The 16777-nt window shown below is 41.4% G+C and overlaps 1 protein-coding gene across 2 annotated transcripts in view; it reads right to left on the reverse strand.

Annotated features, from left to right (window-relative positions):
• The window catches only part of EPAS1 (endothelial PAS domain protein 1), a 134228-nt gene that overhangs the window by 39690 nt on the left and 77761 nt on the right, over window positions 1-16777 (reverse strand). For both annotated transcript variants that reach the window (XM_048482720.1, XM_048482713.1), the window contains exons 3-6: window positions 3460-3611; window positions 1396-1480; window positions 891-1009; window positions 597-799 (exon numbers count right to left, since the gene is read on the reverse strand). In XM_048482720.1, coding sequence (XP_048338677.1) covers window positions 597-799; window positions 891-1009; window positions 1396-1480; window positions 3460-3611 — 559 coding nt within the window. The remainder of the gene's footprint in view (window positions 1-596; window positions 800-890; window positions 1010-1395; window positions 1481-3459; window positions 3612-16777) is intronic.

Here is a 16777-nt window from a genome sequence, read left to right on the forward strand (position 1 = left end):
CAAAGATCCCCTGAACTTGAATCATTCCATTTCCAAATTCTTGTCTTCTGGAAGAGCTGCAAAAAGTGTGGTGATTGTCAAGCACTGTACAGAGTTGCTGGTGTGCATTCTGGAGGGTGGGTTACATTGCGTGGAACTGACAGAGATTCTTTGATATCCCAGATGGTTACTTCTTACCAAAAAGATCGTAAAATCTTTAGGCCACTAGTTGGGCTTGTACATCTTGTGACCCACCATACCAAATGCACCCCACTAGCTGCACTATGTGGCCCGGACCAAGAACTCAACAAAGGCAGCAGTTTCCTTTCATGAATAACATGCATTTACATAGACATCTTCTGAGTCCATTGCTGTCAACAAGCTGTTGCTACTATACCTCAAACAAATATTGCAGAGCTGGAAAACAGACAGAGGAGGACAAGCAAGATGATTAATGCATCGAAGCACTTAGGCTGAATGGTCTGTGGCTTCCTACTTTAGAGAAAAGACAATAGCAGTGGGGACACGAGAGAGCATTATAAAATTAAAGATGGGGTGGAGAAAGTAGATAGAGAACATTTTCATCATGCTTCTGAGGTTACACAATGACCAATTACCTGTCATCACAGTAGGTGAACTTCATGTCCATGCTATGACGACTTAGGAATGTCTTACTGTCCAGTGGGATATCAGTGTTGGATGGGTGCTGAATAGGCTCACACATTAATATGAGGCAGGACAAGAGAGGCTCCTTATAGCCACACAAGGCATGAGGTGGGCATGTATTATAGACCTTGATTTGTCCGGTGCAGTGCAAAACCTGAAATGTAAAGAGTTTATTTGTATTATGTAGGAATTCTTCTATGGCAAACAGGTCAAACCTGTCAATTAACATAGGCAAACCCAGTTACCTTCCACGTGGCAGATTTGAGATTGACGGTTCTACCTCTGTTGGTGACAGTGCATTTCATTCTCATAAAAAAGTCACGTTCCATGGAGATCTCTTTACTTTTTTTCCCAAATCCTGGACCTAAAAATAATATGGAAAAGATAATATTTTTATTTGAAAATGCTACATTCTGCTCAAAACTCAATTCCTCTTACTCTTGTTTAGCTCATGAAAACATTTACACTCTCAGTTTTACTTCACTAGACAAAGGTGGTCCCACATTTATTTGGTCATAATCTCCCTGACCCTAAGGTAGATCCTGCTAGAAAACTGGTATCCATTTTCTGGTATATTTGTCATTGTCTCTGTGTGACAAAATGCACAGGAGAAGGAGAGGGGAAAAACTTCCCTAGATGTACAGTACTTGGCTCATGTAACAATTGAACAGACACTAACATACAATAGAGAGCAGACAGTATCCATGTTATGATAGGTTCCTTATCTCCTCTACATTAAAAAAAAATTACCATTTTTCAGACTTAGGTTTTCTCGAATTTCTTCATGATCACATGGATGGGTGAAGTCAAAAATGCTGTGTCCAGTCAATTCCACCTGTTTGATAGTAATATAGACAAAAGGGGGATTTAGAAATACAATTTAATACTGCAACATTACAAAACTGTTTCCCTAATTAGGCTGGGAAGGGAGAGGGATACCTCAGGCCTCAGAGGCAAGTTGCAGCCCTTGGAAAGGCAGAAGCTGTAGCTGTTAGTCAGGCAAGACTATGGCAAGTGAAGAGCAGGGAGAGCTAAATGCTCTTGAAGAGATATCTAAAAAAGTCAACTTCTGTGCAATAGAAGAAAGATTCCCAGGTAACCTTTCCTAGTCTCGCTAACCATTCTCCTTCCCCTGGTTGAGGCACCTCCTTCCCCTCTGAGGCACCTGTAGGACCTCCAATTCCTTGTCTTCCAACCCCGCCATTTCAAGGACTGCACATTGACAGTGGCAGTGGTAGGCTTTAGGAACAAGACTTCTGGGCAGGGCTTAGGAAGCCTTCTAAACACTCACAGGGCCAGAAAAGTTGTGGGGGACTGGTGATTGCCAACAATTTAGAATGTCTGATGTGCCCCTCTTTCCTGCTGCTCTGCCTTGTGCTCTGCTGTTGTGCTGCAAGCCCTGAAGCAGCCTGGGTCAAGTGGGGTAAAGGGAAAGAGGATGCGCTCTTCTCTTGCACCCCCTCCCACACTACTTTAAAACTAGGAGCTGTGTTATGCTTGGCTTTGCTAAAAGTCACGAGTAAACCTGGCCCCCTCATCTGATAGGACTGAACTTCTCCAAGCAGCCTGATTTTACATCCTAGTCATTTTAGCTTCAACCAGCGTAATTAACCAGGGTTCATTCCGCACATGCAGAATAATGCACTTTCAAACTGCTTTCAGTGCTCTTTGAAGCTGTGCGGAATAGCAAAATCCACTTGCAAACAGTTGTGAAAGTGGTTTGAAAACACATTATTTTGCGTGTGCGGAAGGGGCCCAGGTGAAGCTTTTCTAGGGCAGTACTTTATCTGGCTGTGAATAAGTGAGGGGTGTGTTTGGTATTTCCCATGTTAAAATTAAGTGTGCTATATTTTTTAAAATTTCCAGGAAAAGGCTAGGCTGAAAAACCTTCTCCTTGGGTTGGTTTTTTATATTTGCAGAGGGGGTTAAGGGAATATTCAAACATTATAGATAAATGAAATGATGTAAAAATGTAATTATTCATTAACAGTTCATGGAGCTTAACATAACTTTCTCTATTATTTAAAGAACAGTTGGATTATGTCAGTTTATAATATGGGGGTGAATATGATATAGGGAGGTGTCATTTGGTACTTTTGTGCCCCTCCCCTCAAAATAAATGCAGATCCTGCCCTGGCTAGCCTGATCTTGTCAGATCTTGGAAGCTGAGCAAAGTTAGCCATGATTAGAATTTGGATGAGAGACTACCAAGAACTCTCTTATTAACTAGGTCTCTACAAACAACAATCTAACAAACCAAAAAAGCAATCCACCAGCCACATATTTAGCCTGCTATATGCTTGACTACTGCTCTGTGTGAAGTTCGAAGCTAGTGAGGGAAAACAGGAGGTTTGAATTAAGGGCTGAATACAGCTCTACAAGTCACTGGACTAGTTCTTATTAATTGGTCCACACAGTAGACAATGGGTCGATAAATGAGTTGCAAGATAAACTGGCTTGAGTCTCAGGCAGAAGTCTACAACCAGGGAAGAGCTCCAAATTATGGAAGCAGTATTCATTCTTGAAGAGCCATTTGCACAAAAGGATGATGAAGCACATTTAGCACTCAAGGTGCATGACAGTGTGTTGCACTGCTGGCTTTGACAGTGCCAGTCTTATAGCATATCTAATCCAATAACAGCACCATCCGCTTCACTGGGATACAGCTTGGAATAATCACAACATGCCTCACTTCTGGGATCCTGAGGTTGACAGGAAGCTTCTTTTAATTTCTGCAAATCAACAACATAAAAAAACGGAAGAGAGAAGCAAAAGTTATATAATTCAGATTACTACATGAGAAAATGCTTCTACCTGTGTGAGACCCATGTATTTGCTGATATTCTCTGACAAAAAGATCATATCTCCATCCTGTGTGATCACAGTAACGAATCCCTCCAAAGCCTTCAGGTACAAGTTGTCCATTTGCTGATCTGTCTCAATTTCATTCTCGGCATCAGTGCAGACTGAAAAACAATGGGGGGTGGGGGGAGAGAAAAGCAGAGCAAAATCAGATCTGGTGCTTCCCAAATTCACACCAGATTGATTTTTGCTGTGGTTTGCTTTGTTGATCACACTTTCCCACAAGAATACAAGTTGTCATTACAGTACTCTTGCTGAACTCACACAAATGCAGAGCCAGGACCTGGCCACACCTTCCACTGAATAAAGTACATGCATGCAATGATGCTCTATGCACATTTCCTGGCCTGAGCTCAGATATGGAAATCCGTGAAAGAGAATCTCTGTCAGAAAAATCAGTAATCAAACTAATCAGTGTTTGCGAGAAGAACCAAGTCAATTGATCAGCAATAGCACTGAATACCTTGCCTGGGGATATGAATGCATGCACAACCTTGGTTGCAAATACATCTACATATTGGGCTTGAAGTACATGTGCAATAAATAATGCACTTAAAAAGAATTGTGATTTGACAAAATTGTTTCATGATCATATTTTTAAAGATTAGTAAATAAACCGTGTTCAGCGAACGGTTAAATGAAAAGCAACAAACTTTTTATTCTACATTTGGTAATTACTGTATTCAAAGAAGAACAAAAGTACATCATTATAACAATTTTCAGTAGTACACAGCCTCATTCTTTCTCCACTTCCTTGGAAAAGAAAATATGATTTTGGGTGCAACCCAAACTGATCTTGCCTAAAGGTCAGCACTATTTTATGTTTGTTTACAACATTTCTATCCCACCTTACCTCTTCAAATCTTACGGGGCTTGCTCCCAGGCAACTGTTTTTAGGATTGCACTCTTAAAGTAATACATGCATCCACCAAGACGTTGCTTTGTCTTGAACTGTCTGACTCCACAACCCCCACCCCCCCCCCACTGTAGTATCACGAATTGCACTGGAAATTCCTCCAAGGTTCCAAATCAAATCGGTGTACAGCAAAAGGGAGCTACTAATTGAAAAGGCACACATAAGCAAGCCCTGATGGGCACAGTTTCACATAGTTCTCTACATTATGGATGCAGTTATTTTAATCATTATTGAGAAGAAATCTCTTTTCGTCCATACCACTGTAAATGAGTCAGCTCTTAATATAACAGCAAATAGATACACAGGTAGTGCACAATTATTTCTTTTTAAATCACACACATCAAAACTTTTTTGTCATAGCTGAATCACTTTTGGAAGGAAACAATCTAGCTAGCATATCACAACATGAGATGACTCAGTGCAGTGAGGGAGAACAGGGGTCCTTATAATATTTAGCCTGAACTAAGGAAAGAATTACAAGTCACAATAAAAAAAGCATTGGTTATGAATACAATACACCCTGACGTCAATCTGCCATGCGTGTTTCATCATTCCCACAGCCCCGGCAATAGTGGGAAAACCCACAATGGGATATCAAGACATAAGCATTTTTTTTTACTATAAACTGACAGAATAGAATAAGAAGAACTCAACAGAAGACTTCAAGAGGGGCTTGCTGCTTCATATAGCAGCCCTGTGATTAACACACAGCAAACAAGTCAACCCTGGAAGAAATTGAGTGTTTTCAACCCAGGACCTGTTAGTCTCCCTCTGCTTGGCTCCAGTTAAGCCTCTGCCTGATGACTGTGCTCAGTGCTTCTGACTGATGAATGCTAGTCCCTGGCAGCAGCGTAGGAGGGGAAAACAGTGCCTAGGGTAAAATGGCACCCGTGCCTCCCGTGGCATCCCCCCCCCCCACGGCACCCCCACTTACCTTAGTTCAGCTAGCTGCAAAGAGCAGCGAGCTGAAAAAACAGACTGGTGGGAACTATAATTCCCAGGAGACCTTGCAATCCCCAATTCCTTGAAGAGGCTTCCCAGGGTGGGTGGGTGGCAAGGGGGCCTTTGTGGTTTTCACTCCTGCTGCACCAGCAGGCTTCTCCGGGCTGCCTGTTGGGACGGGGCAAGGGGGAAGGGTGTGGGGTGATTTTCCGCCCTCACATGACCCCAATGGCATGCACCCGTGGCGTGGTGCCCCCCCGCCCTGTTGCAGCTACGCGACTGGTCCCTGGTACACATGGCAAATGTGTATGAAAGTGCAGGATCAGTGTGAGTTGTGCAATTGCTTTAAACCAGGGTAAAAAGAAGAGCCATAAAGGAGAATGAGGAAATTAGAACAGGGAGGCTCAGGTTCAAATCTCTTTATTTGTGAAACTGATTTAATAGTGTTCTGTAGTGGTTAGCGTTTCAAACTAGGAGTTGAGAGATCCAGGTCTGAAACCCTGTGTTGTCATGGAATCTTTCTAGATGATCTTGGGCCAATCATACATTCCTTAGGCTAATCTACTTTATGGGGATAAAACAGGGGAGAAGAGAAGGATATAAGCTGCACTGAGGCTCCATTGGGGAGAAAATTGGGGTTTAAGAATAGTTTTATCTAGTACATTTTAATCCCACCTTTTCTCCAAAAAGCTCAGAACAGTACACATTTTATCTTCAAAATAACATTTTACCTATGAGCCAGGTTAGGCAGATGCAAAAGGGAGTGATTGGCCAAGATCACCTAGTGAGCTTCCATGACAAAATGAAGACTTAAACTTGGGATTCCAGTATACATTTTAATAATTTAATCACACTGTCTTTTTCTGGGTAGCCTTGGGCCAGGCACACACTCTCAGCATGGCTTATACTACAAGACAGTCATGAAGGTATAAGAGGGGAATTCACACACACTGCCATAGTATTGTAGAGGAAAGACACTATATACTGCAATAAATAGGGGGAAATCTGGTTGTCTCAGATTTGACAGGGTCAGAATCAGAAGTACTACCATGCCAAACGTTATGTTGTTGCATTGATGCCAGATGCCACAACCACAATTCTGCTTCCACAGTTCTCAGCAATCATCCCAGGAGGTGCTGTGAATTCCTAATCCCAGCTGCAACCACCCAGAGGCCTCTGAGTCCATGTACTGATTATCACTATCAGGAGAAATATGAAAAATAGTGGGGAGCAGAGGCATCTTTGCAAAGGCTTCTAGAGGCACAATCAGGTACGGCAATGGAAGCAAATGAGGTATGCATACTGCTGCATAGGCCACAACTGGCTGCCATTGCAGTTTTGAATACCAGCAACAAAAGAAGCTTAAAAGAATCCATGTACATGCTTTCTCTACTACATTGAGGGTAAGTTAGTGGCCCAAAAGACAAAATACCACAGAACACTGTGTGCTGTAACCTTTCTACCACTTCAGTTCCCACCCCTCTTTGGATCCTCAATTAAATTTTTAGTCAGAAAACAGTGCTGGTCAAATACAAGAAATTGTCACCCACATACTCCCTGGCACGGTGACAGACCAAAATGCTTTACCTGTAATTTCAACAGATTATATTTACTTTCTCAGACAGACTTAGGAAGGCTTTTAATCAGAGAGTATATGTAAGGACTACCAGTTATTGGGGACAGATCTGATGGCTAGAAATTCAGCAACACCTGCTGAAAAGAAATATTGCTAATAACAACCAGTTCAGTGCTACAGAAACGTAATACAGCATCAAAAAACATACTTACTTTTAAAAAAAGGTGTGACTAAATAAATGGGTGCAATCAATCAGTAACTGTTATTTACAGTAGATTTTTTAAATCTCTTCATATTCCGCGAGTGATATACAGATATTGGGAATAAGCAGGGTCTAGGATGGTGCATCCCCATCATGCCCCGCCTAGGGGTATTTTTCTGCCCGCTGTTAGAGCGAGCATACTGGATAAAATGAAACTTTGATTTAATCCTGCAGGATAGTTCTTATGATCTCACACATACAAGTATTCATAAAAACAGCACTGGCAATATGCAAGCATTTTCAGTGGGAGTCATACATAGAAGTACTACATGCACTTCTGTGGGAGGATATAAACCACTCAAAAGCCAGAGATATAATTATAAATGTCTCTTCAGACATAGGAGAGCAGGAAGGAAAACAGTGTGAAAAGCAGGAAAAGTGAGGGAATAGAATGTGAATTTCAATGTCATTTGAACTTCAGTTACCGCAAGCAAAGAAAGGAAACCGCTCACATGCTTACACAGCTTTTATTGTGGCTGGGTTCTTGCAGGGATTATTGTTTCCCCAAGCAGTACCCAAATCATTTTCTAATTACATTTTGTAACCAGTGTTATATACACGTTCCTCTTTAGACAAAGACATATTAGAAATGAAAGATTTTCTTAATTAAGGTCTCTTGTTTGCTGCTGAGATTCAGTGGTACAAAGAAGTAGTTATAATTAGGGGTGTGCAAAAAATACTGGTAAAATTCAGACTGAAAACAGCATCCTATCAAGAATGAAAACCTCAAATGTCATGACGATACAACCAAAGGAGATGTGAACAAAGGTAAAACCAAAGACAAACAGAAACATTATACAGAAACTATCCATCCTCAAATGCCCTCCAGAATGCCATGAAGGCTGTTCCACAAAACAGGGAGCACTGCTCCCTTCCCCCTGCATGACCTTGCTTGCCTGCATGAGAAGTCATACAGAGTTGTCACTGGGTGACTGGAGTTGTTGCATGTGCTCATACTTTGAAAGATGGTCCTTCAAGAATGTGGGAACGTGGGAACAATGCAGTCATCAATGCGTAAAATTTTAAGTAGGCAGTGATATATGCAAAAGTGGCCAGCTCCAGATAATAATTGAACTATCATATCCTGCACTGATTTAAGTTTGCAAGTTGTTTTTAAGGGCAGTTCTATATAGAATAAGTTGCAGTAATCTAACTTTGAAGTTACCATAGTGTGCATCAATGTTGCATACATTAATTAAAATGCAGAACACTAAAACACTGATATGTGAACTCTGGGTCGCATGGGGCTTTCAAAGCAACTGAATCCAGAAACAGCCAACCAGTGGAGTTGTTTCAGAAGAGATATAATACGTTAACAGTGGGTCACCCAGACTATAAAAAAAGTGGCTATATTTTGCACTAACTAAAGGGCAGCACCACATTAGTTATTATTCAGTCTAATATTACAGATGAGAGCAAAAGTTCAATACTGATAAAAATGCAGCAATAGCAATTCCATTTCAGGGTACTTGCTAGACAGGATTACTCTGAGGTGCTGAAACCTCAGAAGCAAGATTCCTTCCCAAACTGCTGGTTAATATGAGAAGTCTGGGGCCACAAGGGAAGAACCCACACTATGGTTCTCCTCCACACCAGCATCAGCATGTGGAGAAACTAAGCAAAATGCGTAAATGGGAGGTCCTCATATTACCCCAGTGGCACATGGAAAGAGTAATGTTGTCCAGAAAGCAGTGAAGTCCAACTCCCTTATGCATACCTGGGCCTTCTACTAAAATATTTAGCATCATTTTAGTAGTATAAAGTGTTGAGAAATGTGACTAAGCAGTATGAGATGCACTGTTAGGAGCACATGCAGACACATAACTGAAAACTGCCAATGGGATAGGGTACTTGTATGGAGGGAAGCTCCCCAAAACATCTCCTTAAGAGGCAAATTGGTTGTGCGCCATTAGAGTGCTATGTTAGAGTGTTATGTTAGCTCTGCGTGGAATCAGTGCAGTTACAGCTGATAGCATTAAGCTAGTACTGAGGAGACCTGACTTTAAATGCACAGCTTGCCACAAAGCATTCAGGGTACACTTGGACCAGTCACTCTGTCAGATAATGTATGATGCCACTCTCAGCTGCTTGGATGAAACACCAGGCTGAAATAGTCCTTTACAAGGTATGTTGTTTCCTAAAACTCTTTTGAACAGGTTTTTGGTAATATGTAAGGCATATTCTACCTTATCAATTATGCATACCCAGTAAAAAAAATACAAATAGTCAATGACTAATGTGAAATTGTCCCTTTTCAGCAAATGCCTGGTATAATATTTAAAGACATATTTCTCTTATGCTAAAAATAACCCTTGTAAACAAGCTTTGATTGATTCCCACTGTCAGGATGTGCACAGTTCCAAAGGGCTAGAACATGTTTCCACAGATGCTGGCTGACTTCCTTTACTCTAACTTCTTGGAATGCAGCTGAGAGCTCTCTTTGCAAGAGCTTGCAATTCAGGTAGGAGTATAACCCAGGACTCCAAAACCACACACAGAGAAGCATCAGTCTTAATTCGGGCACATTTTAATTTGTTCAGCAAGATGCTTTGCATTCTGCTACTCAGTGAGTGGTGGTAAAGGTATATGAATTATAAATCCTGACATACATAATTAATTCCAGTGAGGTCTGAAAAGACTGCCATGAAGTAGATCTAGGATAGGATTATTAAATAACCAAAATGTGAATTAAAACTCTTATTCTTTAACATCATTTTTATAAGTATTGAAAAATGAATGATAGTTGGTGACCATGAGAAAAATGGGATCTGGAAGATGCCTGCCTTCCTGCCTATAGTTTAATTATTATCTAGAGAAATTATACTTCCAGAAACATACTTGAAGATAAGAAGGTCAGATAGGAGGAAAAAGGAGTATAACTCAATAAATATGTAATGGACAGGGATAAGCAGCATCTACCATGACATCAGGTGTATGAACATGGCTCACTGGTAGACAGTAGAAGACTGATGGGGGGGATGGGCATCAGCAACAGAGTGTTCTCACTTTTGAGGAAAATCTGGAAGTGACACCATGTTTCTCTAGGAATCACTGGAAATGATTCCTAGAGAGACACGGCAACACTTCTGGGTTTTCCCAGCAGTGACCTCACACCACTAGCTTATGGCCTTTACATTTTTTCTGCCATCTCCATGCCAAAAGGCAGTGGGAAATGGGAGCTCGAAATCCCATGCTCCCACCAAGGGACTGGCAACCCAGGGGGTAAAACAATTTGTTTTGCATGCAGAAGATCCCAGGTCCAATCCCAAGTCAGAAAGGATCAGGAAGCATGGGAAGTAAACAGCCCTTGTGTGAGACACTGGAGAAAGTTGAGTTTGTTGTGATGGGTCTACTGTTAACAAAGCAGAAAGTGGCCAGATGTGGGGAGCAAAACCCTTCTTCCTTACATGGTTCACCAGTGTGTTCCTCCATTTCCCTCAGCATTTTCTCTCAGCCTGTCTCAAACTTATTATTTGAGCCTGTGTAGCAGAACAATGCTTAGCTGGGTGAGGTACGGTTCAGGAGGGAGAAGGGTTCAGCTCTCACTGCCCACATGCTTTGATGCTATTTAAGAAGAGTTTCCTTCTATGTACTATCCATTTTAGTATAATATACAATGATATACTTCCCCCTATTATATTCTGTTTGCATTCATATGCTTTCCTGGGTGGCCAAACATTGGCCTTAACAAATGAAAATTTTAATTTCTTATCAACTGGAGCACTCTTCCACACATCTGGTTGAAATCTGGCAGTGATGATTCTTGAAGATGTTATGCAAACTCAAATCTTTCATCCCAGTTTGATGCAGAGAAAGGTGACAGCCAGAAATACGTTTCTCACTGAGACCAACAGAAACCAAAGGACAAAAAAAGTAATAAGAAGAGAAAGGATAAAACATTTTTAAATAAAACAAACTAAAAATGGTTCCTTGAAGGCGGAGACTTGAACAGAATCTTCTACATATGAATACGTTAGTTCAAGTTCAGATCAATCCTACACATGTATTGTCGAAGGCTTTCACGGCCGGAATCACTGGGGTGCTGTGTGGTTTCCGGGCTGTATGGCCGTGTTCTAGCAGCATTCTCTCCTGACGTTTTGCCTGCATCTGTGGCTGGCATCTTCAGAGGATCAGATCCTCTGAAGATGCCAGCCACAGATAGCCCTTTGGAAACCATCTGACACCCCCTTCTTTCAAGCTCCTACACATGTTTCCTTCGAATGAGTTTCAGGGCTTCTTTCCAAGTGAACATGCATAGGACTGCAACCATAAGTGCACGTCAACCTGGACTAGCACTAAGGCAGAGTTTAAATTAAAAAAAAATACTCCTGAGAGGCAAACAAGAACAGGTTGCTCTTTTTAGAGCACACAAATTGATCTTTATATTTTATAAGATCTTGTAGCATGCATATGCACATTACCAATAGGCCCATTTTTTCCTGCAATGATATTCTTTAAAACCATAGAGAAATGTTATTCCCCTTGTGCTCACCATTCCTCACTGGCTTTCTGGTGCCGCTGATTATCTCCCTGGACACAAGTTTAGGGCAGATCCCATGTTGCCCCCCTTTTATGAAAGAACTTCCTGTCTGCTTCCCTATTCCTTCCCATTACTTTTACCATCCATTCCCCAGAAATAACTCTGCACTAGTTTCCTCCACCTGCTTAAGAAAATGTAAGGGAAAAAAGAAAGAAAAGGTGGGGGAAGGGGACTAAACTAAAAAAAGCCTCTCATGCATTATGTTTCCTAAGAATGGACTCCAGGAAAATAATCAAAATAGCTTTTGTTTGCTAAGCTTGAGCTCAAAGGGTGGGTACACTCTAGGCCTTGCTCATGGGGGAAGTAATGAGGCTTACCAAACAACAGTACCTATTTCACTGCTTCAGAATTTTACATGAAGTTATGACATTTTGTTGGACAAAACTTTCTAAAGCCTGCCCCATTTCACAAATGGGCAAGGTAGCATCTAGATTTTGGAGTCTATCAGAAACTCAGCTGTATTCCAGTTCCTTAAATCCAAGCAGTGTCATTTGAATAATTATGAGAATCAAGGATTTGTTCACACTTTTTTCTCAGACAATAGCAAAGCAGGAAGAGAAGTTGCAGGTATGTCAGTCCTAGATGCATCTTTCCATTTTGGCTAGACCAATGGAAGGCACCATGGCATGGTGGTTAAAGTATCAGACTAGGATCTGGGAAATCCAAGCCATTTATGCACTTGTGGTTTCCTTTTCACTGAGCATTCATTCCCTTTGGTTTGATTCTCAGTCAATTACAAGTTTTCCCCTCTCCTGAACTCACCATGCCCCAGATCAGCGAATCTCCACAGTTTCTGAAACCTCTGAAACTGCAACTTTCCCTGTCCCTGCACAGGGAGAGTGAAGGGAAACAACATGCTTCGCAGCTCCATTTAACCTATTGTGGATACCAAGAACTGGGAAAAACCTTACTCTGCATGGCAGGTTTAAGGTATTTTGTCAACCCAGTCAAGATACACTAGTGGCTGAGCACCTGTTTGGATGTAGTACAAGTCCAGAAGGCAGTCCCCATTACCACATTTACTGGAGGCTGGAGTACTAAACCCTACATTGTGTTGGTGCCCTTCTCATTGTTCTGCTCTAAGTGGCTGCTTGAGTAGAGAACTGGCCCTGTTTCTCTTCCAGAGACCTTAGAGAGCTGCTGCCAGAGTACACAATATGATCTGGACTCAGCTGAAAACAGATCCATACATGTGTACACACTCAAAGGAAGATTCATGTGCTGCTACATTTGACATATGCATCTTCCCATGGAGCTTGATAGTCAGATGTTCCAGACAACAATGGGGAGAAGATGCATTTCCTTTCATCCAGCTGATTCAGGCGGATTCCACATGGGCCAAAAACAGTGGTGTGAAAATGGTGTAAACCCTATTATACCATTTTCACACCGCTGTTTTTGGCCCATGTGGAATCCGCCTCAGAGTGTCAGAGGCTATTTTAATTCAATATTCAATAGACTGTTCATTCATTTAACAAGCTGCTAGAATTACTACCCGCCCCCAATCGTCAATACCCTGCAAAGAGAAATTGAGCAGATGAACCTTTTTCCACAATTGCACATATATATGTTGAAAAAGGCTACACTTTTAATTTCTAGCTGTTATTTCACTATTAATGTGTATAAGCCCTGCAAGCAGAAGGGCGGGGGGGGGGGGGTAGCAAACCTTCAAGTCTGCTATGAACAAAATGGAAACAATATTCTGCAGCTATTGTTTCAGTTAGCTTCCTGTGATAATAATCTCAGTCAGTCCACCAGACCAACATGTTGAAGGCTTCCTTCCCAGAATTCTCACCCATAGCTGCCTACTGTGAAAATCAAAGGGAAATGGGTTACTAAGTAAAGAAGGAACCATAATAAAGCAAAGTGTGGTATGTTGCACTCTTTTGAACTCGAAGGCATGGGACCAACCTTTCCGATTGCAGAATGACACAAAAGACCTAATCCAGACCTTTAGGTGACTTTTGTGGAATATGAACACATGGGATGTAGACTCCCTAAAAATAGTATAGAGGAATTTAAAATCTAGGGCCAGGAGTTGAATGTTAAAATGAGTGAATTAAACATCTGTGCATCAACTTTTTTTTCTGAGCCTTTTCTAAAAGTTTTTTTTTACTTCTCTAGTATAATAACCTCTAGTCTGAGATCTACTCACAGTTGGGGAAACCCCTTGGCAGACTCAAATGTGCTAGAATGGCAGTGCTGTCCAAATAATGAACGTTGCCTGTGCTGGAAAAAATCACCGCAGACGGTTCAAGCTTAGGAAAAGATAAACTTTGTGAGAGGATGCTCTCGAAAGAAAAGGAAATAATGCAAGCCTGATTTTGTTATTGTTGCAGTCCAAACTGTTTAATTTCCTCCCAGCTTAAACTCTTAGCCTAAAGGATGATGAAAATCCTTTTATTCAAAATGATTTAACATCTGTCTACTGATCCCATTTTAACTATGCACAAGTGGCATTCTTTCCAAATGGCAAAGGGGTTAATAGTTTACTAATTCACATCACTAATTCTTCCTGGAAGGGGGGAAATGGTGGATTGCCTCAGATCATGAGTGGCAGTGGCTATATACTTCTACGAGAGAGATGTGGCCCTATCCTTGAGGGTCATCTGCTGTACCTGCAAGCCAGAATGACCCACATGAATAAGTATTTATTTATTTTATATACTGCTTCCATTTCCATTTCTAATTCCTTTTTCTAATCTAGAGAACACACACAGCAAGGAGCAGTCTTGGCTATAACCTTTCTCCTTGATGTGCAGGAAAGGGCTGACGGATATTCTTCTTGATGGGACATTTTTTAAAAAAATGGCATCCGCCAGCCTGGAGTTGTGTAGCCCAACCTGCCACCTCAGCATTTTCACCAAAGCAAGGTTTAAATGAGATGCTGGCAATGTGAAAAAGAAAGAAAGAATACAGCGGTGTGACTTTGTGCTTGCCCTGTGTCTCATTTAAACTGGCTGCTCCAAGGGCAAGCAAGCATCACATGCTTAGTTAGTATGCTAAAGATACCAAGCATGGGAGGGTGACACACTGGCTAGCTAGGAATAAGTAGCCCCATTTAAATGAGATTAACAAAGCTGCATGGATTAGTTCTTTTTCTTACTAGCAACCTTAAACCAGGTGCCTTCTTGCTTCCTGTGTAGCGAAGCTTCAAGTTTTAGGTGGGCATATGCCTAACACCAGCTAACAAAACAGGGCCTGAGATGACATTTGTTGCTTCCAGAGAGATCAGCAGATAACCAGAAGCACAATCATGCACCCACAAAGAATGGAGCATGTCCCACAGGGCCTACTACAACACAGCTCCCTTTCTCAAAAACTGCCTACAAGTGTGACATGCGGTTGCATTTCAATTGTGACTTGCCAGGAACACTGAACTGCAGTCAAGGACCTCCCATGTCTTAACTGTTAGCACCTTCCATGGTGCACAAACTGCTCCCAGCAGATGCAAGTGCAGAGCCATGCATGCACAGCTTGGGGATGAGTCAGCATCAGAATGCTACAGAAGGGTGTGGAAAGCCTCACTGAATCACAGCAGATTCAAAGAGCAGTAACAGTGTGCCTTAGGGATTGTTATAATTTGTTGCACAAAGATACACAAACATTTCTGGCTCTCTTCCAGATGCTACTTCCCAACATTTCTGGTTTAGTGTTTTTTTAAAAAAATATATAAGACAGACATCACAATGAAGGAGCAATATGGACACACCTAAGAGTTTCTTAGAAAAATGGTGGCCCAAACCTAATAGAGACTTGATAGTCTCCAAGGGAAACAGTGTGTGTGCAGCATTCTTTCTGGCATCTAGGAGAATCAGCTCATTGCAATTAGAGAGCTTGTTGCTATGGTTTCAACAGCTTATCTGCCAAAAGTGTTATAATTTTGCAGAGGCAATTTAAGATCTGCTCATTTTGTAAACAAATTAATATACGTGTTAAGCAACTTATGGAGATTTTGTCACTTCTGGCTGAGCAACAACTACTGGTATAAAACCAAAAACCCACTAGCTATAGGAGATGTGGATGGTGGGATATCCCTGAATTACAGATCCATACTCAGTCTAGCTTTCCATTGCTCATAGACACTAAAAAGAAGAGAGGAAAGGAAGAAGTGGCTGCACTTACAGCACACTACCTACCCACAGCAATTACCTGATAAAAACCTGTAATTAAATACTTTAACATAAGGCTTGCATGCATAATCAAACTATCTTATCAAGTTCCATTCGGCTCCTCTATGCTGAGCAGTGTAGGTGGCCTGTTCTAAACCAGAATCTCTATTTCCTTTCTTTTATCAAGGAAGTGCATCTAGTAGACTAGATTTTATGGGTCAGCAGTGCCGGGGCCATATTGCACCATGACACTGCACACAATGTCTTTTGCTGTGTATAGAAATGTGCAAATCATGCAGAGGCAGGATGAAGCGGTAGCCCGTTTGCAAGAGTACATAAAGCAGCATGACAAGCAGAATTCTTCCTATAGTGGACCTACCCCAGATTTTTTCCCTTCACAACTCTCCCCTCATCCTCCTCCCAGAATATATTAACCAGCAGGGCTTACAGACTAGTCATGACCAGCAGTGAGGCCCATATTGTCAGAAAGGCAGATTGTCTATGCATAATCCAGTTTAAGCATGGCCTTTGGACTACCCAGCTGCCTTCTCAATGTAGTTGTGCAATCATGTTTGCCCTGTCAAACTGGGATTTGCTTGTTTCAGCATGGAAATCTTGTATGATTTACAAACTTTGGAATTTTAATTAGGGCTAACTCTTCAAGCTTGAAATCTTTTAATTGGTTTTAATTAAAATTATCCAGATTATTTTTAGATGTACCTTTGTGAAGCAGTACCAGGTTTTTGGCCTTTATTTTGTTGTTTGGCAATACATTTATTTACTTATCCCTTTTATAACCCTGCCCTTTCCTCAAAGGCATTCAGAATGCTGTACACAGGATTATCTAGCTTCATATAACCTTGTAGGTTGCAACTGGGACAGGAGACTTTTCAAAGGTCACTAATGGCAAAATAGAGATTTG

This window comes from Sphaerodactylus townsendi, linkage group LG01, assembly GCF_021028975.2.
Source record: "Sphaerodactylus townsendi isolate TG3544 linkage group LG01, MPM_Stown_v2.3, whole genome shotgun sequence".
NCBI lineage: Eukaryota > Metazoa > Chordata > Lepidosauria > Squamata > Sphaerodactylidae > Sphaerodactylus > Sphaerodactylus townsendi.